This window comes from Elaeis guineensis, chromosome 5 (assembly GCF_000442705.2).
Source record: "Elaeis guineensis isolate ETL-2024a chromosome 5, EG11, whole genome shotgun sequence".
In the NCBI taxonomy this organism is placed as follows: Eukaryota; Viridiplantae; Streptophyta; class Magnoliopsida; order Arecales; family Arecaceae; genus Elaeis; species Elaeis guineensis.
In genome coordinates, this window is record NC_025997.2 from 96123648 (window position 1) to 96150257 (window position 26610).

At 42.8% G+C, this 26610-nt stretch overlaps 1 protein-coding gene across 1 annotated transcript in view; it reads right to left on the reverse strand.

The window, feature by feature from the left end:
• Positions 1 to 936: 936 nt before the first annotated feature.
• LOC105036081 (uncharacterized) overlaps positions 937 to 26610 on the reverse strand; it is a 30429-nt gene continuing 4755 nt past the window's right edge. The window contains exons 2-4 of the mRNA XM_010911821.4: positions 4521 to 4662; positions 1615 to 1708; positions 937 to 1517 (exon numbers count right to left, since the gene is read on the reverse strand). Of these exons, the coding sequence (XP_010910123.1) occupies positions 1180 to 1517; positions 1615 to 1708; positions 4521 to 4662 (574 nt within the window). The 3' untranslated portion in view covers positions 937 to 1179. The remainder of the gene's footprint in view (positions 1518 to 1614; positions 1709 to 4520; positions 4663 to 26610) is intronic.

Here is a 26610-nt window from a genome sequence, read left to right on the forward strand (position 1 = left end):
GAATTTGGCCAAGGGTACTTAATTCCTTAGCATCAACCCTGGGGTCGAGTAAATGGAAGGTTTGCCCTCCTCTTATAAAGCAGATAGATCTCAAATCCTCCCAAAAGAGCTAAGAAAAGCAAAGCTAATTAGCATGGGTTTGGCATGCATGTAATATTAAGAAAGTACATTGCCTAACTTAATATGGCTTGACAAGCTATTTAAGCAACTAAGCAAATCCAACCTTTTGTTCCAAAGAAGGATGAGACCGATAAGCAGATGAGACCTGGTTGCTTCTTGCTAGTAACAAAGAAATGATGAGACCGATAAGCAGATGTGTGACAAGAAGATTGATCGATCCAAACTACAATAATAAGGCACACTGTAGGATATTGTATTTCGCACACTAAATTTCCTGCACGAATAGCCTGCAAGTGTACAAAAACTTGATGTTGCATCAGGACCAATAACGCTAAGAGAGAAGGGATCGGTTCATGGCCACACGCATGAGAGCCTGCAGGACAAGAATTTAGCAAAACCCACCCACTTTTCTTGGTTTTCTGACAAAAATGAAATTTAACGGAAACTGTTCTAACTAAATGCCTTGGGAAAGATCTTTTTTCTTTTTCTCTCTTTCTCGTTCAAGTAAAGCAAGTTACATATGTAACTCTTAAACGGAAATCCCTTCATATCCATGCAATAGTCTCTATCTGTTCCTCTTTCGACTCATAAAGCAGAAGATTTGGTTATTGAATTCTTTTCATTAGCATTCACAAAATTATACATCAACCTGTTAATCTCATAAGACAGACCATTCTCATGCCTTCCCCCACACCATCCTAAGGATATTTCATAAAATATCTTCATGCTGGACAAGAAATGAGATGCCAAAGGGCCACTAGATTTAGAATTTGCTGAGATAAATAACAACAGTGATTTACTTCTGGGATATGACACTGATGAGAAATTCTTTACCAACCATTCCACTTCACCATTATGTTTATATTCTTATATATATGCTCTACACAGAGATACAACAGACACAGGATGAAAAGAGATTCCACTGACTACCACAGGTCTCTCCAAAAATCAATTCCCCACAAATCCATGAGAGATGATAATGCAATGGAATAAAGTTTCTTGTATGTTGGAACATAGTGTGAATTAATATCAAAGCAGCAGAGAGACTGGCTTCTCAAACTATCCTCTCTTGACCAAAACCACCAAGATTGTTGCAATTGCCAATGCTATGAAGGATGCTCCTACAGCGACATCCACATTAGACCCAATGGAGCCGGTACTCTTTGTGCTGCTAGAGCTCTGAGCTCCTGTTGAAGTCCCCAAAAGATCTTGAAGGAAGTTGGATATATGACTTACCATCTCTGTTACTTTCAGCTTGATGTGACCCATTATTTCTGTAAAGACTGAGGTTTGGGAGTCTCCTGCAGGACTTTTTGGGCTCTCGGGATATTCTTTGGTGCACTCATTTTCACCAACAGATTCCTCAAAATCCACATTTGTTTCAGCCTGGAGAACAACTGCAGACATAACAGCTCACACAAACCATAGTCACTATGAAATAAACCCACAGAGAAAGGGAGAAATTTGTTATCCATAATTTAAACAAATGCTTACCAGACTGCTGAGTCCTGTAGAACTCCATAACCTTCTCATTTTTCATTACAGCATCCCAAACATTCTTATCAGCCGCAAGTGAAGCAACAACATCCTTCACATGACATCAAGACAATAAAAATAACTCCTTCAATCTCTACCAGTATTAGTGAAGATTAAAAAAAAAAAAAAAAAAAAGAAAGATAACTTCATTTTTTTCTTCATAATAATGACAAATAAAACAAAATAATAATAATAATAATAATAATAATAATAAAGGTGAACTAAAAAACAATCTAATTGTTACAATATATGAAGCCAATAAATCCTTCCCCATATATTTCTAATCAAGCAACCTCAGCTACTTTGCAAATAAAAGATTCTTGGATACAATGTACTTCCATCTGGTTGAGTTTTCAATTTCACTCATAAATTTTCAACTTTATCTCAAACTTTCCTATCTTTTGGTGCATGACTAACTATATTACATGGACTCAGGTATATGCCAAGTGCTGCTGAAAAATGAGTCTTTTTTTTGTATTCCTGCTGGAAAAAGGGTTTTCCATAATTTAAAAATTTCTCTTTACCCAAACAACTTACATGTTGTATTATACAGGTTGAGACATTCTATTGACATCAAATGAGATCCTAAGAGAATCGTTCAACGGAAAAATGAAAAATCCCAGACAATTCTGAAATGGAAAACAGCAGCAGCTTTCATGCAGCTGCTTATCAGTCATTGAGGACTCAGGATTGTTCACCTAACTTAGCAAATACCATGAATGTGGTTTCTTAATCATTGAGAGTTGAGATGTCAATTCCTAAATCATAACTTGATTTTATGAACTTCATAGTTCGAAGCCTTGCTCAAAACTCCAAAATCAAAACAGAAACATTCTGATTTTGGAAGGACTAAATATGAAATTGGAGTTGGTTTCAGAGCTTTAGCCAAAACTAAATATGGGCCCAAATCAAATGTTTATAGGAGCTATTTATGTTACTTTCCTTTGTGTTACTCCACTATTTTAAAAGCTAAGAAGCATTTTCTCTAAATTAGACTTTTTTGAATTTTTAGTAGATTTGAAAAAATTGTAATTTCTAACACTAGTACTGTAACACTAAGTTTAACAAAGAACAAGATAAAAGTATGGACTCTTTGATGTGAATTTAGGGCCTGTTTGGCAATGCTTTTATTTCTTTATAAAAGCAAAAATACAAAATCCAAGATTTAAACATTTTTGGAGCTATCGTTTCTACTTTTTATTCTTCAAAAGTTGTTTTAGTTATTTCTAGAAAAAAATTAAAGTAAGAAATTGTTACTTTAAATATTTTAAAAAATAAGAAACTCGTGCTTTTTATCACTACTACTAGCACAGCCATAGCCGACTACACTATTGCTTTTGCAACTGCCGTAACTACTACCACCACTATTATTGCCTCTAATACATCACTATTGCCACAACCTTTGTTGTTTTTGTCACCGCCTCTGCCATGATACTGCTGCCACTGTAGCCACCTCCATTATATGACTGCCACCATTGCCACTTCAGCTTACATCATAACCCACACCACCACCGCCACCACCACCACTCTGCCTTTTGTGACACTACCATTGTTCCCCATCACTTACATCATGATAGTTGTTGCTACCTTTACTGCCACTATCACCATCGCTACCATAGTTATATTTTTAAATATTTTACTAAACATGCCAATATTTTTAAAAGTTTGAAAGTAGAAGAAATTTTAGAAAAATGAGAGTGATGCCAAATGGTGCATTAGATTACACCTTTTGGCAAAGTTTAGCTATTTTATAACACAAATCTCCTAGATTACACCTTTTGGCAAAGTTTAGCTATTTTATAACACAAATCTCCTAGACACTTAGATGGTCATATGTTCTACATCAAAGAGTATAATGACGTCTTACCCTCCAAAGACAATGGATCGACACTATGTTCTAAGACAGTTTTTTGACTATATTATAATAAGAAAACCCTACGAAGACACATGGAAAAGTCCCAAACAAAAACATATACTTCCAGACAACATCTTTTTTCTTGAGCATTTTTATTATTTTATTTTTAGTTTTCTCCTAATTTTGATTGATATTTTCTAGATTGTTCTTATAATGATCAACTGACTCGGGTACTTTGAGCCCCGTTGATTTTGGGTGGGCACAAATTCTTAGGCCCAACAAATTTTGGGCTGGGCCTAGGCAGAACAAAAAACAATAGTAAGCTTGGCCCAAATTCAAAAATATATAGATAACTATATATCATATTCACAATGTTATAAATTTGATTGAAAATTTAAAGACTTAATTATTCCTTAACCCTCTTGCTTTCCGTAGAAACCTATCTCCACTCTTTCCATCCCCATTTCCCACCTCCCATCATCTCCACCTCCACCCTTCAACCCTCCATTGTCTCTCTCACCTCTGCAAATTGGAACTGCAGCAGTACCATCCCTCAGCTGTGTTGAGTGGGTTGAAGGGCACTAGAGCTCCCCTCCCATTGCTTTCCAAAACTCACTAAAGGAAATATCCCACCTGCACATCACCCTCCTCATCAACACTGCCTCAAACTTTCAAGAATGTCAAACCTAATAAGCGCATGTTCTAGTGTAATTAAATCATAACTTTGTAAAAATTAAGTCTCAATAGTACAAGTATTTCAAAAGGAAGCTCTGCCAAGCATGAATGCTGCTAATCATCTGCTGCTCATGTTAGCCAATTATTATGCAACAATATTATCATCAGCAACCAATAAAATGATATTCCTTTGTCACATAGCAAATTATGCACCACATATTACATAAAATTTCAGCTTCTAACAATGATAGTCGACAAAGTTCAGTTGTGACAATCTACAAGCAAACTGCATAAACCGTATCCATGAGATTCTCAAAATATAAAGAGTTAGAACCTGAGCTTCCGGGCTTCCTTGCAGCAATGAAAATGCCTGGACAACATGTTTAGGCATTGACTGCACTAGTGCTACATTTTCACGAGAAGTACATCCCTGAACTCCCTCTAGAGAAACCTCAGTACTTGGAGAGAAATATACCCTGAAACATGTCATCAGTATTCGGTACATTAAGGAATTTCACAAGCAATTATAATCATAAAATTAACTGTGGAGGGTAAAAAAAAATTGATTTGTGAAAACTGAGGACATTATATGTGAGTCATATAAGCAAAGTCCACAACAACCAATTTGTATTCTAATCGTAGCCAAATAAACTTTTTTTTTCCAAAAGCTGGAAAAGTTAATCAAAGTTTGCTGCAACTAAATGATAACTTTAGTCAACAATTATTGGAAGATAATCGACTTTTATTACAAAAATAGAAAGATTCTCTCTCACAAACACACACACACATATACATGCACATGAACATGCATGCAAACATACACACATATTCACATCTCAGCATTCAGAAATAAATCAATTAACATAATGTTTGGAGTCCACTTAACAGGAAGAGGATCCATAAAATGATCAAGAAGAATACAGAAAATTAAAATTTAAAAAGTACCATTACCAGACTTGTACACATAAAACACTGCTTGGAGTCATAGGCCTTTGATGCTATCAAAAACTATGACAGCAGAAGAAAATTATTAACCAAATTCAACAGCCTCTTTATTTTTTTAAAAAAAAAATAAATCCTAATTCTGTGCTTTAATTTACATCCCAAAAAAATCATTGATAGAATGAAAACTTAAAGGAAAAAATATTTCTGATCATCCCTAACTAGCAGCAAGCACTTCTACCAATCCTTTTCATTAGCAATTCAACTGTATCTTGCTTCCCCTAAATTATTTTTCAAATCTATCTATAAGAGTAAAGGGCATATATCCTGGCCATGTAATAACGTATAAAAATCCAGAATTAGAATTTAGGATTTTTCATACTAGAATAGATTTTGAAGGGCCAAACTTTAGAGCGAGTTATATCTGGTGCAGAACCCTTTCAATATAAGGAATTTGGCTTTGGTTCTTCAAAGTTCACATCTACCCTAAACCTGTAAGAGAGTCATTAGTTGATCTATCAAAGTTTTGGCTCCACTAGAGTTGAGATTAATATTTTATCCAGTTCTTTGATTATGCATTGAAGCAGGCTGACAAGTTTGGAATTTTCTTTCTAATTTTATAAAGGTTTTGCCCTGGGAAGGGTTCTGAATAATTTTCTTTTGCATCTCCTTTTGCTCCTAGAAGTTTGCTAACCTTCCTCTTAGTCCTCATTTAAATTATTTTGGTTCATCACCTTTTATTCTTCTCCTGGTGTTCCAATTCTTATGCTCCATTTCTTTTCACTTGGATTTTGTTCTCTGTGAACTTTTCTCCTTGTTTCATTTCTCTTTAAATGAGTTCTGTACATATATGAAACAAAATAAGATCGAAACCCTATTGTAACAGTTTAATTGAATGTTTTCAACTATGGAATTTGGCCAGCAAACTCCCAAATCTTTCACTCCAAAAACCCAAAATGAAATTATTAGGTCAATATTAGGAATCATTCCTCCCCCTCTTCACCCCCCTGCCCAAAAAATAAATAAATTAAATAAATAAATAAATAAATCTGAAATGAAATAACGCTCTGCATTATCAAAGTGGCTAGTAAATTGAGGAAAAAAAATGATGAAATGCTTTATGTACGACAAGCGATCACTAACATACTGAAACTTATCTAATTCAGTAAGAAGATTGAAACCAAAAATGAAAAGGGGGTAAAAAAGAAATATGTCATCAAAAGCCAAAGATGAGCATGCCATTAATAAGAAATTAAATACAAATGTTAATTCAATTAATAAAAGGAATAAACATGATTGTATGGAATTGAAGAAATAATGATATGAAAAAAAAATGCTCAAGCCACATCTAGATGAGAATGAGTAGACCTTCATGTCAGATCTGCCATTGGATTAGATTAATAAGAGATTGTCATGGATCAGTTCAACACTGGGATCAATGTGTGCAGATATTTTCTTTCTAAGGAACTATTTAAATCTAAGGTTTTGTTGACTGAAAGTTACAATCCAGTGAACGTGGTAGCCAAATATCCTAGGCAAGACCCACCCTCCTATAGATTATGCAATCAACCAAGTTATTAGGCAACCCAACCAAACGAAAGACTTTGTACAAAATTCACAAAATAATTTATGGTTTCATATATTTCATTTGTTGATCAAGATCAGCATACCTTCTGTATCACATAACTTTAGGTATGTCACTAACAATTAATGCATGAGTTCTACTTAAAGCATAAAACTTTCAAGTTGATCACAATTTTGTTATTTGTACTAAACATATAAAGTAAAATATTAGTGCTATCCTAGATCAAATGCTAAAGCCCACATTCCTTATTAACTATAAATATGAGTTCGAACTTAGAAAGAACATTGAAGATGATAATTGATTGATTGAAACTAAGTGCACCACTACAATCAATTTAAACATTACAAAAAGAAACTTCTGACAAATATGCTATTTAACAACATTAAATAAGAGTCCATTACCACTATTAAAACAAAAATAACAAGAAACAGAGCACAAGTAAAAGAGAAGAATAACATGAAAGAAACAAATTATACTACAATTTCCCTCAACAAATGTGCAACAATTAGAGAGGAAAAAAACAATCTAACTCTGCAGGATGAACACTTGTTGAGCAACACCATTCAAGTTTTGAAAATTAACAGTCGACAAGCTTGCAAAAGCCTATTAAGTCAGTTCATTGTAACATCAAACAAAAACTATTGAAATTAATAACCTTGTGTTCATTCAACATTAACTACCCTCATACACATATTATTAAAGATCTTAAGCATTGTTCACTATTTGTTTTAACAACAAAAGACTCTCGCTTGCATTGTCGAATTTCTTAAAACTTTAGAAAACCATAGCAAAAAAGAGAGAGAAAAAAAAAGCTACTATTCTAGAGGGTATGAACTCACAATAAATCCATTAAAAACAGAGTTTCTTAAGGCTTTAACAACATACAGAGAGAGAGAGAGAGAGAGAGAGGAACGAAAAAGAGGGATGGAGAGAAGCTTCACATAGATCCATTGATTGCAAAGCATTTTTCAAATAGTTTAAAAAAATAGAAAGGGAATAAAATTGTAGAGAGAGAGAAAGAGAGAGAGAGAGACTTGAAGTCTTGCTGGATCATGGCTGGTTGCTGTTCCACATCGCCCAAGCATCAAGGCCCCCAGTTAACCACCATCACCGGCAATGGAAAGGATTGGAGCCCCTTTCTTTCCCTAGGTGAAATGAGGGTGGAGAGATGGAAGAATGAGATATTAGAGGCTTAGTTTCAGACTTTATTCCCTTTCTTTGTTTTCTTGGTTTGCTAAATGGGTTCTGTGAGTTGAATTTGGGTTTAAATCAGGCTGAACCCCACTCCATTGGTTTGGGATGGGCAAGTACCTCCGGTAGAGGATGGCTAAAGTGACACCCGCTTGCATATGCAAGGAACCGAAAAATAGGCAGATGCCCAAGTAGCATGCCATCCAGGCAAGCCTCACCTAAATGCTGAAGGCTTTCGATGGGTGCCTAGGTAGGAAGCCAAGATGGATATGCCAGAGCAAAAGAGTCAGACTAAAGGAAAACTGGTGACATGAAATCCCAAGGCCAAAGATGTGCAATATTTAATCTTTGCTTACATATGATCTGAAATATGTCTACATGGACATATGAACATGATATACGTCAGCATATAATGGGAATTCACCATTTAAACCAGACAAATAGATGGATCATATGAATGATTTAGAAAGCTCAACAAGCTTCAAGGTCAATACTACTTTGCACACAACTGAAGCAAATGCCATAATTGAATTAAAGGGTTTCATGTTTGTAATTAGGATAAGTTAGAGTTACCGTTACTTTAGATCTACTTAGCAAGAGGGTTCCAATGCAAATTGTCTAAGGCTGACTTTGGCTGAACAGTTTTAATCAGCATATTTGAATAACTTTATTCAAATAGGTTCTTATTCCTCATTAAAACTGAATAATTATCAAAAAAAGGTGCTCAAATTTTCTCAAATTCTGAAAATGCAGCTCATTATTGAGGCTTTATTCAAGAATCAAAAAAGTTGGTTGGTTGAATAAACCTGAACAAAACTAAAAATATATTTGGAAACAAAATAGGGCTTAAGAGTTCTACTCTAAGTGAGCAAAAATTTATCCTATTAGGTCAAGGCTTGAGGTCAAGATTTTACATCCTAATGGGACCGGGGGCATCCCAGCCGTCCCATCCCATTCTTATGAGCAAATAGGACTGAAACAAGGTCGAGACTCTAAAATTCATCCATACAGAGAAAGAAGAAGACAGAAAAAAGTAAGAAATATGAAAAAAAAAATGAAAGAAAAGAAGAAGAAAAATGAAAAAAAGAAAAGAGGGGAGAAGAAAAAAAAAAGGAAGAAAAAGGAAAAGAGAAGGAAGAAAAAATAGGAAAAAAGAAAGAAAGGAAGGTGATAAGGAAAAAAGAAGAAAAAGGAAAGAAAGAAAAGTAGAAGAAAATGAAAAAAAGAAGGAAAAAAAAAAGAAAAGAAAGAAGAAGCAAACAGAGATGGAAGATATCTATCTGGATGTTAGATGTGTGCCCTAGATGCCAGATTGGCTGACACATTCCTGTACAAATGTAAGGGCAAATTTATAATTTTGACTATAAATGAATAAAAAGGTTATTCTACTATCACATTGTGTACATTATGTCTATAATACATCCTTTGAGTTAGTAGGAATGTTAATTCATATTTTCAAGAGTTGAAAATTTAAAGCATGAATTTACATAACTAACTCATAAACAGCTCCTGACCATAGGATCATCATGAGGATGGTGATCGATCCGGAAAGTTGGTGTACGATCGCTTTCTTAGGATAGATGTGTCTTGAGTCTACGGTGTAGAGATACCGGAGCGAGAGTACAGATATTCGTTGAGAACGAAAGTACTGAGCGTGACCACCTCGAGCAGTCATAAGGAAGTCTACCTTCTCGTCGATGACTAGCTCGATGCTGCAGCTGTGTCTAATTTTTTTACCTAAGGTACATCGACAGTTCACCTTGAGTGTGTTATAGTTTGACTACACCATAACTCGGTCTCCTAGCCATTCGGAACTCTGAGGTGTATGTTGGCTGTAGCATATTCATTGTAGGAACCAGATTGCACCAAGATGGGATCTATCAACCTCGGTAGATAAGAGGAGTAGTCCTATGATGATCAAAAGATTGAGTCCTTAAGCCCATGGCCATGGCAGAGTGAAATAATGGAAAAGAATTTTTCATTAAGGTTTCACATCGGACTTGGATCGATCGATTGATTCATATGACTGATATTGGGTTTGACGAGTTCACCTTAACCCTAATTCAGTCGGGACTTATGATAGAGGAACTCAATCACACAGGTAGCTGCACCGAGAGGTTCGTTTTCATTTCTGATTGATTGCCATCATATACTGCTAGGTGTCACTGGTGGATTTTGGGAGCAATTAGAATGATCTTGATGATCAATCATTCTAATTGTCTGAATTAGAAGAGTTCTGGTCCATCGAAAGGAGTTTCGATGATGTCGATAATGAGATCACGACATGTCTCATTACCATACGGAAATGAACCTAACTGGGTCACACAAACAAGAGTTAGGGTCTGGATGTCATCAATTGAGCTAGCCCGGTTCGATTGATTTGGATTAGATCCAATTAGGTTCCAAGAAATCGTGCTAGCACACAATTGAGCCTAACTTTCTTCTCGTGTAATCTTTTTAATCTCGACTGAGCCAAATGTGATTTGACTCACCCAGAAAACCTTGAGAAGGTTTCTCTCAGTCTGACTGGAGCCAGTCCAGCTCAGAAAGGACTTATCTTAATTCATGAGATGAATTTAAGACAACACCTGCTAATTCCTGTCACCTGCCATTTTCGTTTTAGGACATTGGTCAAACGTTAACCCATGGACCTTGGACTGAAGGCCACTTGGAAAGAGGTCATTGGAGATTTTTTGAGTGTCCACCTGCTAATTTTACCCTCAAAGTGGGCACCATAATCAGATATGGCGTGCGCCCCAAGTGGATAAAGATAGAATCCCATGAGATGAGGACTCTGATCCCTTGATCAACTTAGACTGTAGGGCGCCAATCTCACTGTGCTTATCCAGTGTTGGTGCCAACAATAGGAGGGATTGTGGGGATTCTTATCTGATATGATCAGATGACATCACTCCACCAATCAGAATTTTTTCAGAATTAATTGAAATTTTCTGATTGATCGAATGATGTGGCACTGCATAGCGCAGCAGGATCTATTTAAACCCTATCTGCGCCTAGGGTTTAGAGTCTCTGCTCAATACCCAGTAAAAGCCTGAAACCCCTCCACTTCTCCATGCTCCCTCTGCTCCTCTCCCTCCCCTCTTCACGTCCAAGAGGTTGGGCGTCCATCTAGTGCTTGTCCAAGACGTGGTGGCTCTTTGATTAGAAGGCTGCAGAGATTTGTCGAGAAGCTGCTGCTCTAGCTTCAAAAGATCTTTCGAAGATCTTCCAGATCTGATTTTTGGAGCAAAGATTCGCGAGGAGAAGACGATCCAGATCCTGCTCGAGTGGATACCGGTAGAGGCCAGACGACTGCGTGGCTATTTTAGAACCTCGGACATTGCTGCGATCATCTACAGATAATCTAGTTACCCTAAAGGTATTTCTCTATTCCTCATGATTTTAGATTTAATTTTAGATTTAATATCAGATAATAGGAATTAGATCTAATAGATCTTAGATCTGAAATATCGTAGGATAATTTTTTTTAAAATATTCCGCCCCAGATCTCATTAGATCTGGAAGATCCTGCAAGAAAAAAGCCGATTTTTCCCTTCAACTGGTATCAGAGCCAGGTTGATGGCTCTATTTCAGATTTAATTTAGATCTGATTTTTATTTTTATTTATCTATTATTGATGGATTTTAGATGTCACATCAGATGTGATAGGATCTGAAATCAAAAAAATTTAAAATTAAATCTAAGTAGATCTTACATGTATGAGATGCATAACTAGACTAGGAATAGTTTAATCTATGAATAGTCTTATAGTTTTATGTTTTAATGTGATTAAAATATAAATTAAATCTAATTTATTCTCTATTTTTCTGATGTTATAAATGTTATATTCAGATCAGAAAACAAAAAAATAAAATTTAATTAATTCATAAGATTGATCTATTGCATGTCTAGACTAGTTGTAGAATTGTTCTAGTAACTGTCTAGAATAGATTTTATATTGAATAGTTCAATTTAAATCATATTTTTCAGATGTTATATGTGATGTATCAGATCTGAAAGCATACTAATTAGATCAGATTTTAATACATGAGATGTATGCAAAGCATGTATAAGTTAGATTTGAAATTATATATGTGATATGTAACTTTGATTTAACTAGTTTTGTAGTTAAATTAATATTTCTGATTAAGGTGTTCCTCATGGCCGTCCAGTTCACAAGAACAAAGTAGGGTTTAAGACCCTCTCCTCCCATTCAATGGGGTATTCTTATGGCATGTAGGGATGCTGCGCATTCATCCTTAATCAGAAATCAAAATTTACTTTTCTGCAAAGCCCTAGATCCTGAAACTCTAGGATTTATTTACATGTTTTGTTTATGAACCCAAAACTTAATTAATGAATTAAGCTTATGAAATTAAATTAGGTCTAAAATTGAAAATTTCAGATCTAAGTCATTTTCATAAAATTGAGTTCGGACTTGGGTAGCTCAATTAGGTCTAGCAGTTGATCAAACCGAATCAAAAGTTGGTTAGGTGGAATCATAAAAGCTAATAATTGACCAGCCTAATAGGATTAAGTCTAGGTCAAGGTCGAATCACATTTAGATGTGACTCGATCAAGTTAAGACCTAATTTGGCTCAGTAGTTAGAGCCTGGATTGTAGGCTAACCCAATTGGTTCTGATTCAACAATTTGATATCTAAGGTAAGTTGGGCAGATGCGACTGACTGATTTTTAATTGGGAGCTACTCGACTCGAATGTGTTCTTGTCAAGTTAATGGCATATTTCTTCCACCGATCTCACTTACCTGGCCATATGTGTCGACCCAGTTCTGATTTGAGGTGGCTAACAATTCGAGCTAACCCATGCCACTAGGTTAGTCATAATTGTTATGACTATGTCAAGTCAAGTTTAATGAGACCTAAATCAAATCTCCCTAAGAAAATATTAAGTCTAAGGTCTTCGACCATTGTGGATGTGCGGGCCCTTCCCGAGGTTGATTGTTCTTAGTTGGTTACAGTGGATCAGTTGCACCGGGAAGGCACAACCATGTCCATTAAGCATTGGATGCTACGGATTAGAGGATGGGTTGTGCTCAATATTTCGGATACGGTGAGGGACCCAATCAGAAATCTAATTCGTGCAAATGGTGGGTCTGAATTAACTAAGGATTGGAGCAATATTCCAGACACGGTGAGCTTCATGAATTAGAGACCAAATTTTGGGTGCACCATGATTAGAGAATCATTGGACAAGAGTTGTCCACTCATCGGTTGACCCATCATCAATAACTGTTAGGTGAGGTGGTGAGCCAGTCGGTGAGACCGCACCACCCATTAGAAATCACTAATCACGGAGATTTTCACATCTCTACCTAGAGAGTGTAGGGATCTGAGAAAATAGTGGGAGCCTAATTTGTTTAAAAATGAAACCCCTAAATAAATTGATTAGGTCTGATTACAAAATTTAACTAGAAACTCTTGACTCTCTACAGGAAACATGTCTGCGTCCAACCTCCCGACCAAAATACTAGACACCCACAGATTGATTGGATCCAATTTTAAGGACTGGTTGAGGAACTACAGAATTGTTCTGGATTCTGAGAAACTAACTCATGTCTTGGACCAGGACCCACCTGCCGTACCAGCACGTCCGACTGCTGAACAGAGAGCATCTCTGAAAAAGTGGACGGATGACGATAACAAAGCCAGGTACTACATGTTGGGTGCCATGTCTGATGACTTGCAGCGCCAGCATGAGAATATTATGACTATCCGCCAAATATTGGCTCACCTACAAGAGTTGTTTGGTGAACAAAGTCGCGCAGCCAAATATCAAGTCTGCCAAAGACTTTTTAAGACTAAAATGCATGATGGGCAGTCAGTCCAAGATCATTGTTTGACAATGATCAAGGACCTTGAGGAGCTTGAGAAGCTCAATGTCATCTTAGACAGGGATTTTCAGATTGATGTGATCCTTCAATCCTTATCTGATGCATATGGTCAGTTCATCATGAACTTCCATATGCATAAGATGCAGTGTACCTTGGCTGAGTTAATGAACATGTTGGTTACGGTTGAGCTTTCTTTGAAAGGTTCAAAAGGCTCAATTCTTACTGTGGAGCGGACTTCTTCCAAGAAAAAGTCTTTTGGAAAGAAGAAGAAGTCTATGAAGAAGCAGAAGGTGGATGGAAAGAAGAAGAAGACGGAACTGAAGAAGAAGACTGCTGAAAAGAAAAAATATTTTCACTACAATTCAGACGGCCATTGGAAGCAGAACTGTCCTCAGTACCTGACCACCCTGAAGAACAAGAAGGATGGTCCTTCTGGAGGAATGCTCGTTATAGAATCTAATCTTACGATTTCCTCTGCATCCAGTTGGGTACTTAACTCTGATTCTAGTGCTCATTTGTGCACTTCTATGCAAGGTCTTGAGGAGAGCAGGAGGCTGAGGGATGGAGATATAATCCTACGCGTCGGGAACGGAGCAAGAGTTGCTGCTGTGGCCGTGGGAACCTACCCTCTGCGATTACCGTTAGGATTAGATTTAGTTCTTAGAGATTGTTATTATGTACCTGCAGCAAGCAGAAATTTGATTTCTGTTTCATGTTTAGCACAAGAAGGCTATGTGATTAGCTTTCATAAGAACCATTGTAACATATTTTATGAAAATAATAAAATTATAAATGATTTTCTTATTAATGGTCTCTATCAGCTACATATTGATGTATCTGTATTTCATATCGAGCAAAATGTGAATGCCATGAGAATTAAAAGGCCTAGAGATAGTCTAAATGATAGGTATCTGTGGCATCTAAGACTAGGTCATATAGCGGAAAACAGGATTAACAAATTAGAGAAATCCGGGCTATTGAGTCCGTTGACTTCCGAGTCATATCCAGTTTGTGAATCATGCCTTCAAGGCAAAATGACCAAGCTCCCTTTTACAGGATATGGGGAAAGGGCCACAGACCTACTTGCCCTAGTACATACAGATGTATGCGGCCCATTTGATGTGCCGGCTAGAGGCAACTATGTCTACTTCATTACCTTCACCGATGATATGTCTAGGTACGGATATGTGTTTCTAATGAAACACAAGTCTGAAGCCTTTGAAAAGTTCAAAGAATTCAGACATGAGGTAGAAAAACAAACAGGAAAACCCATTAAGGTTCTTCGATCAGATCGACGAGGCGAATACCTTAGTCGGAAGTTCCTAGACTATCTTAAGGACAATGGCATAGTCTCTCAATGGACTCCACTTGGAATGCCACAACTCAACGGAGTTTCAGAACGGAGGAACCGGATCCTATTAGATATGGTCCGTTCCATGATGAGCTTCACGGACCTCCCTGAGTTTCTTTGGGGACATTGTCTCATGACAGCAATATATGTATTGAATAGGGTTCCCTCTAAAACCATTCCTACCACACCGTATGAGATATGGCATGGTAAAAAGCCAAGTCTGAGTCATCTCAGAATTTGGGATTGTCCGGCTCATGTCAAGAGACAGCAAACGGACAAGTTAGAGTTCAAAACTTTTAGAGCTCAGTTCATAGGATATCCTAAAGAGTCATTAGGATCTATTTCTATATTCCGGAAGATTATAATGTGATTGTGAATCAACATACTATTTTTCTTGAAAAACAGTTTATTCAAGATGATAGCATCGGAAGTATAATTAAGCTCAAGGAGAATGTCTCCCAAGAGCAACAAGCTAAAGAACCTGAGGAACCCAATCAATTAGAACCAGTCCTAACACAACCTTTTTCACCTCGTAGATCGACTAGGACTTTTTGTCCTCCTAAAAGGTACTTAGGTACTATACAAGAAGTAGAGGAAATGATCCTCACGAGAAATGAGGCTCATGGTGATGACCCCAAGACCTATGACGAGGCGATATCAGATATCGATTTCGAGAAATGGTTAGACGCAATGAGATCAGAAATTGACACGATAAACTCAAACCAAGTTTGGACCTTGGTAGATCCACCTGAAGGTATTGTACCTGTTGGTGCAAAAATCCACCGGCGTCGGAGAAGCTGGAGTCGAGGGAGTCGCGGTCGCCGCCAGGACCTGCAAAGAAAGTCTAAATCGGAGTTGGGGGTGCTCCGACAAGACCCTCCGACGCTCAAGTCAGTTCTCTGCCTCAACAAGAATGGAGTGCTCGAACGGAAATGTTTGGCAGAATTTTGAGATAGAGATTAGAACTTAAGGAATAACGTATCTGGGGGTCCCTTTTTATAGGCGGAGGGCGTAACAGATTGACAGCGATGTCTGTAGCTGCCTGGTAGTGGACCATTCGGGGCCATGAGGAGTTTGTTACGAAAAGTAGTGGAGTGGAGTCGTGGCCATCACCGTGGCCTGCCACGTGGAGCCTGTTGTGGAGAGTGGGGTGATGTCCATTGTCGTGACTCGCCAGAGCATGATGGAGCCGCGTGGGATCCGTTACAAGAAGTGGAGCAGAGTCGTGGCCATCACTGTGGCCTGCCAGGGAGTCCAGGCCTGTCGGCCGAAGCTCGGGTGGGGTGTCTGGTGGAGAGAGGTGATTCTCCGTCTAAGAGGAGCTCGGATGTTGCTGGCGAGCCTTCTACCGTTGGGTGCCTTGGGCGCTAGTATTGTAGGCGAAGGTCATCTACTGCAGAAGCTCGGTCAGGGGCTTTCTGTGGACGAAGTTCAGTTTCATGCAGATCCGGCAGAAGGTCGACCGGCAGTGGATGTCGGATGGCGCTGGAGAGGTTCACCCGCTGGAGGGGTTCGGCTGCTGGAGTCCGTGTGTCGTAGGAGTTCGTCCGGAATCTGTCCGCTACAGAAGTTCGGTCGGAGTCCGGTTCCCGTAGAAGTCCGGATGAGGATCATTTGTAGAGGAAGCTCGACCGAAGCCTGCCTGCAATAGAAGTTCGGAGGGAATTCGTTCACAATAGAAGCTCAGGTGGAGGCTTACAGTAGAAATCTGACGTGGACCGCTCGTAGTAGAAATTCGAAGTAGACCGCTTATTGTGATAGCTCGGAGTAGACCGCTTGTGGTGGGGGCTCGGAGTCCGACCCTTGTCAAAACTCGGATGAGGCCTACCTGCAATAAGAGCTCAGGGCTGAAGTCCGGCTCCCGTAGGAGCTCGGACGAAGTCTACCTGCAGTAGGAGTCCGGGGAAGTAGTCCGGCTCCCATAAGAGCTCGGACGAAGTCCGGAAGGCGGTCGACCGCCGTAGAAACTTGGATGGAGTCCGTCCGTCGTGGAGATCTGCTGTTGGGAAAGTTCGGCCACTGACGAACTAACGAAGTTCTGGAAGAAATTCGGATTGGAGTCGATCGAATCCTGTTGGGAAAAAATCTGGAAGAGATCCGGAGAACGGTTGACCCTTGTAGGAGGTCGGCCGACAGTAGAATCCCGAGAGCATTTGGAGCAGCCTGATAGATGACTGAAGAAGCTCATCGTTGGAGAAGTCCGGGAGATGCGGTAAGGGTTCGTCCGTCGGGGGAGCCCGGTCGACACTTGCGGACGAAGCTGTGGGAGTTTATCCGTCAGTAGAACTTGAAAATATTGCGGAAACTCAACCGTCGGAGAGGTTCGAAAATATGTCGCCCAAGGTCGGACGCCGGCAGAGTCCCGGGAGGGTCACTCCCGACCCGAACTTCGGCTGGGGGGGTATTTTATACCCAACACTAGTTCCCCCACTTTCGAGTTCGAGCTTCGAATGAAGGAAGTATAGAGAAGTTTTTACAGCCGAAGTTGCCCCCTTGAATTCTGTGCACGACCGCCCTCAGAAATCCTGACATTTAATATGCGCATATCGGAGTCTTTTTCTAATTGGGGCGATTCGAAGAGACTTTTCGAAATTTTCGCTGGAGCGCAGTCCCAAGTGTCACACCATAATGGTCCCGCTAGCAGTCAACCATACGCCACGATGAGTGGGACACGTGGCGGACATTGGTCAGCCTAGGGATATCCGCCGCCATGACTGTGCCAGGCCCCGTCGCTTATTTAAACCCCCTCCTTCCCTCCAGGGACTTCATTTCGCCTGAGAGTCCAGACGACGCCTTTCTTCTACCTGAGAGTTCTGCCGCCCATCGGTGCCCTTTTCGACCCTAAGCATTCTTTGCGTCAATCCTCGCCATCTCCGTCGGCTCCCCGCCTTCGTCGTCCAATCTAGGTTGGTCCCAAAACCTCTCTTATCATCACTGTTGAACCTTCCTCTTCTTGCTTTGTTTGTTCAGCTTCCGAGGGTTTATTCGCAATCTCTCCCGATATTTCGGGATTTTCTTCTTTCTTTTCCCTTGCTGCAGGCACAGACGTAGGAGTTGCCCGGGCGGCCCTCGCCGTCGACGTCCCTTACGACGCCGAGCCTTCAGTCCTCCGAGCCCCTTCGAGGAGTTCCCCCGTCGGGGCTTCTGCCCCGAAGGTCGGTCTCGAGGAGATGCTACGAATCGAGAGTAGGAGAGGGGAAATAGTGACCCACAAGTTCAGCGGCTGCCGAGCTGCCACTGAAGGCTCCCACAGCTTCGAAGGGGACTCGAGGGAGAATTTCTTCAACAACAGGGATTTAATAACGGAACTAGCCGGTGAGTGCGTCCTGTCCGAGAATTTCGAAGTAGTTGAACGGGGCGACACCGGTCAAGGGGTAGAGTTGCCGTCATAAGCTGTGGCGGATTTCTTGACGTCGTCGGGGTCGAGGAACCAGAGGCGGTTGGCGCTGACGGTGGAACAGTAGAACTTGTTGTGAGGGCGGTGGAAGTAGCGCATGCTGACCTCGTCGAAGTACCCAAGATGGTAGTTGTCGGAGAGAACATGGTGGTGGTGCATGCCTCCAGTGTTACCGCGGCCTCCGGGGTACTTCCGGTTCTTCCTGATGCAGGTCGTCGTTGCCGCTGCCGTCGCCGCCGCCGCCGCCCCTTGAGTTCTATCCCCCCTTTTCCCCCTAGGGTTAGGATTTCGGCAATGGGGCGGAACGAGGTGGGGGGCGAGAGTCGATGGGTTCGTTACACGTACTGAAAAATACTGAGGAAGATGGAACTGGAAGGAGAAGTCGAAAGCTTGAAACGGTCTCTAATGTATTCTTTTCAGATCTTGTAGTATTGTTCTTCCTTCCTTGGCCTTCAGGGCTTTGTAACGTATACCTTGTTAACCAAGAATGAAAAAAAGATTTTTTGTTACCTTGCCCGCGCGTTGTGTTGAATTGTCGTTCGCCGGACTTCTTTCATTTTTTGTCTCATTCGATGTCGATGTTGTCCGAAGGTTCCTTGTTCATTTTTGTATTAGGTCGTCGTTACCGAATTTCTTGTGTCTTTCGATTTGTTCGACGTCGACATCGTTTGAAGATTCCTAGCCGTTGTCGTGTTGATTTGCCTTTTTGTTCATGACCGTAGATCTCTCTTTCTCTTTCTCCTTCTTCATGGAGACGAGGTCCTTTGTGTCTTTGGTGTAGTTTGGCTTCCATTTTTCACTGGTGTAGTCCGCCGCTTTTCCTTCACATCTCCCTCCTCTTTTTAAGCAAGGGTTCTCCCTAGCTTTTTACGGGGTCACGGGAGCGTAGAAGGGCCGTCGAGAAGGTTCTCTTTTTTCTTATCAGATCTCGAATGGCCGGACCTTAGTTGGTGTCAGGACGAGATTCTTCCCTTATTTCTGATGTAGTCGATTTCAGATCAGGTTAAGACGAGGTTCTCCTTCTGTTCCTAACAGGACTGTGGGGGCACATATGGGCGTTGCAGGGCCTCTCCCCCCATCCGATCTAAGGATAACCGGACCTTCGACTTTGCTCATGTTAGGGCGAGGTTCTCCTCCTGTCCCTAACAGGACTGTGGAGGCACATATGGGCGTTGCAGGGCTTCTCCCCCCATCCGATCTAAGAGTAGCCGGGCCTTCGACTTTGCTCATGTCAAGACGAGGTTCTCCTCCTGTCCCTAACAGGGCTGTGGGGGCATGTAAGGGCATGGTAGGGCCTCTCCCCCCATCCGGTCTAAGGAGGACCGAGCCTTCGATTGTGTTGAGACGAGGTTCTCCTCCTGTTTCCGACACGATTTGTTTCGATTGTCCTGTCGATATAAGCTCGTGCCAAGAAAGAAGACATGTGGATATAAAATTTTTATTTAAAGTTATCGGTAATACATTCGTAAATTTTTCGAGCTCCATGATCGCGGGAGGTCTGCTCCTCCGAGTTCCTTGAGGTAGTAAGTTCCGGACCGGACTACCTCCTTGACTTCGTACGGGCCTTCCCAATTTGGGGCAAACTTCCCTCGATCTTAAGATTGCGAGACAGCGGCCCGTCGAAGCACTAGGTCTCCTGCTCTAAAGATTTTGTTTTTGACCCGGGAGTTGTAATAGCGGACGACTTTCTGTCTGTAGGCTGCCATCCGAACTTGAGCTGCCTCCTGCTTTTCTTCTAACAAGTCGAGATTGGCTTTGAGACCCTGCGAATTGTGATGCTCATTGAACGCCACGACTCGTGCTGATGGGAGTTTGAGCTCAATTGGGATAACAACCTCCGTTCCGAAGGCTAGAGCAAAGGGGGTCTCCCCCGTGGGCAGTCTTTGGGTAGTTCGGTACGCCCACAACACATGATAGAGTTCGTCTGCCCAAGTTCCCTTCGCTTTTTCGAGCCTTGTCTTGATTCCTTATAGCAGAGTTCTGTTGGTCACTTCGGCTTCGCCGTTGGCCTAAGGATGGGCTACCGATGTGAAGTTGTGAGAGATGTTTAGGTCCTCGCAAAATTCGGCGAACCTCGCTCCCGCAAATTGTCGCCCATTATCAGTAATTAGGATTCTCGACAGACCGAACCTGCAAACGATTGACTTCCAGACGAAGTCTTGCACTTTAGCTTCTGTGATTTTTGCCAACGGTTTGGCTTCAACCCACTTGGTGAAATAGTCAATTGCTACCAGAAGGAACTTCCTCTGCCCCGATGCCACAAGAAAAGGTCCAAGGATATCCATTCCCCATTGCGCGAACGGCCATGGGGCGCTTAAGGATGTAAGTTCGGAGGCGGGCTGTCTCTGAATGTTAGCATATCTCTGACATCGGTCACACTTTCTGACATATTCAATGGAGTCACGATACATCATCGGCCAGTAATATCCTTGGCGGAGCAACTTGTGGGATAAGGACCTAGCCCCCAGATGGCTTCCGCAGATTCCTTCGTGCACCTCCCATAAGGCGTAGTCAGCTTCTGAAGGCCGGAGACATTTTAAAAGGGGCAAAGAGTATGACCTCTTGTACAATTTGTCCTCATAAAGGATATATCGGGAGGCTTGATTTCTGAGCTTCCGAGCTTCTTTTGCATCATGAGGGAGAACCCCGTCTCTAAGATATGCCACCAGTGGGTCGATCCAACTGGGTTCACGGCCAATTTCCATCACGGGCCGCGATTCTTCCGTACTTGAGCACTTCAGAACTTCAAAGAGAACTTCCTTGGGCAGTTCAGCCGGAGCCAGCGTAGCCAACTTGGAGAGGAGATCGGCCCTGGTATTTTCCGTTCTTGGAATCTGCCTAATGTTGAAGCTACTAAAGGCTGGGACGATCTCCTTTACCTTTTCAAGATATTTGGCCATGCTGTCCTCCCGTGCTTCGTAGTTTCCGCTGACTTGTCCCACTACCAATTGGGAGTCGCTGTAAATTTGGAGCCGATCTACTCCTAATTCTTTGGCGATCCTCAATCCTGTGATCAGAGCTTCATATTCCGCTCCATTGTTCGTTGCGGGAAACTCGAAGCGCAGCGCGTACTCCGCGACGATCCCCTCCGGACTGATCAAGATTAGGCCCGCGCCTGCGCCCGACATGTTGGAGGATCCGTCCACATAGAGGGCCCAAAAGCAATCAGGAGGGTCTATTTCATCTTCAGAAGAGTTCGGTCGGAACTTCAGGCCGTCAGTTTCACCTTGTTCAGGTTCGGCCCCCTCCGGGATAGTGCATTCCACTATAAAGTCTGCCAATATCTGGGCTTTTACTGTCGGCCTAGGTTGATAGTTGATGTCGAATTCTGTGAGATCGATCGCCCATTTCGCTACCTCCCGGAAGTATCCGCCCGGTGTAGAATCGCTTTAATCGGCTGGTCGATGAGCAACGTTACGGTGTGCCCTTGAAAGTAAGGTCGAAGCCTCCAGGCTGCAATCAACAGGGCGTAAATTAATTTCTCTAATTTAGTATACCTGGTTTCGACGTCTCTCAATGCGCGACTGATGTAGTAGATCGGCCGTTGAATTTTTGTTTCTTCCTTGACAAGAACTGTTGCGAGAGCCATAGGGGAGACCGCCAGGTACAAGAACAACTCCTCTCCGGACTCGGGCTTCACCAATAGCGGAGGCGAGCCGAGGTAGTTCTTTAGTTCTTCGAACGCCTGTTGACACTCAGTGGTCCAACAGAAGTTCTTCGGCCGCTTGAGGGTTTGGAAGAAGGGTAAGCACCGTTCGGCCGACCTGGCAACGAAGCGATTCAGGGCTGCCACCCTCCTTGTAAGGCGCTGAACCTCTTTTATCGACTTCGGGACGGCCATCTCCTGGATGGCACGAATCTTCTCCGGATTGGCTTCAATCCCGCGCCCTGAAACCATGAAGCCCAGGAATTTCCCCGAGGTCACTCCGAAAGCACACTTAGTTGGGTTCAGCTTCATCTTATATTACCGGAGGGCGTCGAAAGTCTCCTCGAGGTCGGCGACGTGGTTCGTTGAAGATTTGCTTTTCACGAGCATGTCGTCCACGTAGACTTCCATGTTACGGCCGATCTGCTCTTTGAAGATTTTGTTCACCAGCCGCTGATAAGTCGCATCTGCATTTTTGAGACCGAAAGGCATGACCCTGTAACAGTAAAGACCACGGTTAGTAATGAAAGCAGTCTTTTCTTCGTCTTCTGGTGCCATTCTGATTTGATTATAGCCGGAGAATGCGTCCATGAAAGTGAGAAGCTCATGGCCCGAGGTTGCATCCACCAGTTGATCGATTCTGGGCAGAGGGTAGCTATCCTTTGGACAGGCTTTATTCACTTTTTGAAGTCTATACACATCCTCCACTTGCCGTTTGCCTTTTTGACGAGGACAACGTTGGAAATCCAGTCAGAATAATTGACTTCTCTAATGAATCCGGCCTTTAGGAGTTTATCCACTTCCTCGGCTATCGCCTTTTGCCTTTCCGACGTATGACCTCGGATTTTTTTTTTCGTCGGCCGATGCTTTGGATCAACGGCCAGACGATGTTCCATGACCTCTGCGTCAATCCCCGGCATGTCCGCTGGAACCCAAGCGAAAACATCCGCATTCTTTTGTAGGAAATCAACGAGCTGCGTCCGCACCTTTTCCCCCAGGTTGGAGCCGATCTTCACCACATGCTCTTTATTCCCATCATTCAAAGGAATCGAAACAAGATCTTCAATTGGCCCGCCCCTTTCCTCAGCGAGGTCGTCGCGGGCGTCCAATCCATCGATCGGACAGAGGTCAGATCGATCGCTTCTTTGCAAGGCTATGCTGTAGCAGTGTCTCGCCAAGGCTTGATCCCCTTTGACCTCTCCGACCCCCTGGCCCGTAGGAAACTTCAACTTTAAATGGTAGGTCGACACCACAACTCGGAGGGCGTTAAGGTCGGGCCGGCCGAGTATCGCGTTATAGACGGACGGCGCCTTTACCACCAGGAAGTCCACTCGCGCCCTGGACTATTTCGGAAATTGACCTGCAACCACAGTCAGGGTTATCATTCCTTCCACGGGCATGGTATCACCTGTGAACCCTACCAATGGGGAGTTCACCGGCCCTAAATGATCATCCGGAATGGACATTTTCGAGAACGCATCGTAGAACAAAATATCGGCCGAACTTCCATTGTCGATAAGAATGCGGTGCACATCGTAATTAGCTATGTTTAAAGAAACTACGACCGCATCGTTATGAGAAAATTGAACTCCCCGAGCATCCTCCTCAGTGAAGGTCATGGATTCCTCAATCCTTTGTCGCTTGGGAGGTCCGGCCAATACACCGGTTGTTCCCCGCCGGAATTTCCCTGAGATGGTGTTGGTAAAGCCGACCGTAGGCCGATTATCGGGCTGCTCCAGGCCGACTGCCGTCGCCGGAGGGAGAGGAGCCTGGGAATCCGGAGATGAGGCCAGAGCTTGCAGAGCTCGCTGAGATCTGGCCGCGGAGGTCGTTGACCGTCTGATGGATGCCCTTCGGGGAGGCATCAGGTGGAGATCAGGCAGGCAGCCGGTGGAGGAGACGTCGGAGAAGATGATCGGAGGTGGTCCCATTGAGCGCTCCTTTAAGAACAAGGGTACTGCGAAGACACAGGCCCCTTCCTCTAGCGCCAATCCTGTTGGTACAAAAATCCGCCGGCGTCGGAGAAGCTGGAATCGAGGGAGTCGCGATCGCCGCCAGGACCTGCAAAGAAAGTCTAAACCGGAGTTGAGGGTGCTCCGGCAAGACCCTCCGACGCTCAAGTCAGTTCTCTGCCTCAACAAGATAGAGTGCTCGAACAAAAATTTTTGACAGAGTTTTGAGATAGAGATTAGAGCTTAAGGAATAACGTATCTGGGGGTCCCTTTTTATAGGCGGAGGACGTAACAGATTGACAACGATGTCTGTAGCCGCCTGGTAGTGGGCCGTTCAAGGCCATTAGGAGTTTGTTACGGAGAGTAGTGAAATGGAGTCATGGCCATCACCGTGGCCTGCCACGTGGAGCCTGTTGTGGAGAGTGGGGTGATGTCCGTTGTCGTGACTCGCCAGAGCATGATGGAGCCGAGTGGGATCCGTTACAGAAAGTGGAGCAGAGTCGTGGCCATCACTGTGGCCTGCCAGGGAGTCCAGGCCTGTCGGCCGAAGCTCGGGTGGGGTGTCTGGTGGAGAGAGGTGATTCTCCGTCTAAGAGAAGCTCGGATATTGCTGGCGAGCCTTCTACCGTTGGGTGCCTTGGGCGCTAGTGTTGCAGGCGAAGGTCATCTGCTGTAGAAGCTCGGTCAGGGGCTTTCTGTGGACGAAGTTCGGTTTCATGTAGAATCCGACAGAAGGTCGACCAGCAGTGGATGTCGGATGGCGCTGGAGAGGTTCACCCGCTGGAGGGGTCCGACTGCTGGAGTTCATGTCGTAGGAGTTCGTCCGGAATCTGTCCGCTACAGAAGTTCGGTCGGAGTCTGGTTCCCGTAGAAGTCCGGATGGGGATCATTTGTAGAGGAAGCTCGGCCGAAGCCTGCCTGCAATAGAAGTTCGGAGGGAATTCGTTCACAATAGAAGCTCAGGTGGAGGCTTACAGTAGAAATCTGACGTGGACCGCTCGTAGTAGAAATTCGAAGTAGACCGCTTGTTGTGGTAGCTCGGAGTAGACCGCTTGTGGTGGGGGCTCGGAGTCCGACCCTTGTCAGAACTCAGATGAGGCCTACCTGCAATAGGAGCTCAAGGCTGAAGTCCGGCTCCCGTAGGAGCTCGGACGAAGTCTACCTGCAGTAGGAGTCCGGGGAAGGAGTCCGACTCCCATAGTAGCTCGGACGAAGTCCGAAAGGCGGTCGACCGCCGTAGAAACTTAGATGGAGTCCGTCCGTCGTGGAGATCTGCTGTTGGAAAAGTTCGGCCACTGACGAACTGACGAAGTTCTGAAAGAAATTCGGATTGGAATCGATCGAATCCTGTTGGGAAAAAATCTGGAAGAGGTCCGGAGAACGGTTAACCCTTGTAGGAGGTCAGCCGACAGTAGAATCCCGAGAGCATTTGGAGCAGCTTGATAGACGACTGAAGAAGCTCATTGTTGGAAAAGTCCGGAAGATGCGGCAAGGGTTCGTCCGTCGGGGGAGCCCGGTCGACACTTGCGGAAGAAGTTATGGGAGTTTATCCATCAGCAGAACTTAGGAATGTTGCGGAAACTCAACCGCCGGAGAGGTTCGAAAATATGTCGCCCAAAGTCGGACGCCGGCAGAGTCCCGGGATGGTCACTCCCGACCCGAACTTCGGCTGGGAGGGTATTTTATACCCAACAGTACCTATTAGGTGTAAATGGATCTTCAAGAGAAAGATAGGTGCAGATGGGAATGTGGAGACATTCAAGGCTAGGCTCGTAGCGAAAGGTTATAGTCAGCGCGAAGGCATTGACTATCAGGATACCTTTTCGTCCGTAGCCATGCTAAAATCCATCCGCACATTGCTTGCTGTTGCAACCTATTTCGATTATGAAATATGGCAGATGGATGTGAAAACGGCATTCTTAAATGGATATCTTGAGGAAGATATCTATATGGAACAGCCGCTTGGTTTCATATCCAGTGATGATGATCACAAGATCTGCAAGCTGCAAAAGTCCATTTATGGACTTAAGCAAGCATCTCAGAGCTGGAATACTCGTTTCAATGATGTGATTAAAATATTTGGTTTCATCAAGAACGAAGAGGAACCATGTGTGTTCAAGAAGGTCAATGGGAGCGCAGTTGTCTTCCTCGTACTGTACGTAGATGACATCCTCCTGATTGGGAATGATATTTCCATGTTGACGTCAATCAAAATATGGTTGTCTGAGTTCTCTATAAAAGATCTAGGAGAGGCATGCTTTATACTGTGTATTAAGGTCAATAGAGATAGACCAAATAGGATTTCACAGAAGATGTACATAGAGGAGATGCTAAAAAGATTTAGCATGAAAAACTCCAAAAGAGGTTTAGTATCTTTTAGACATGGCATTCATCTCTCCAAGAAGATGTGCCCTAGCACACCTGAAGAGATTGAATGCATGAGCAAGATCCTTTATGCTTCCGCAATAGGGAGCCTCATGTATGCCATGCTATGTACACGACCTGA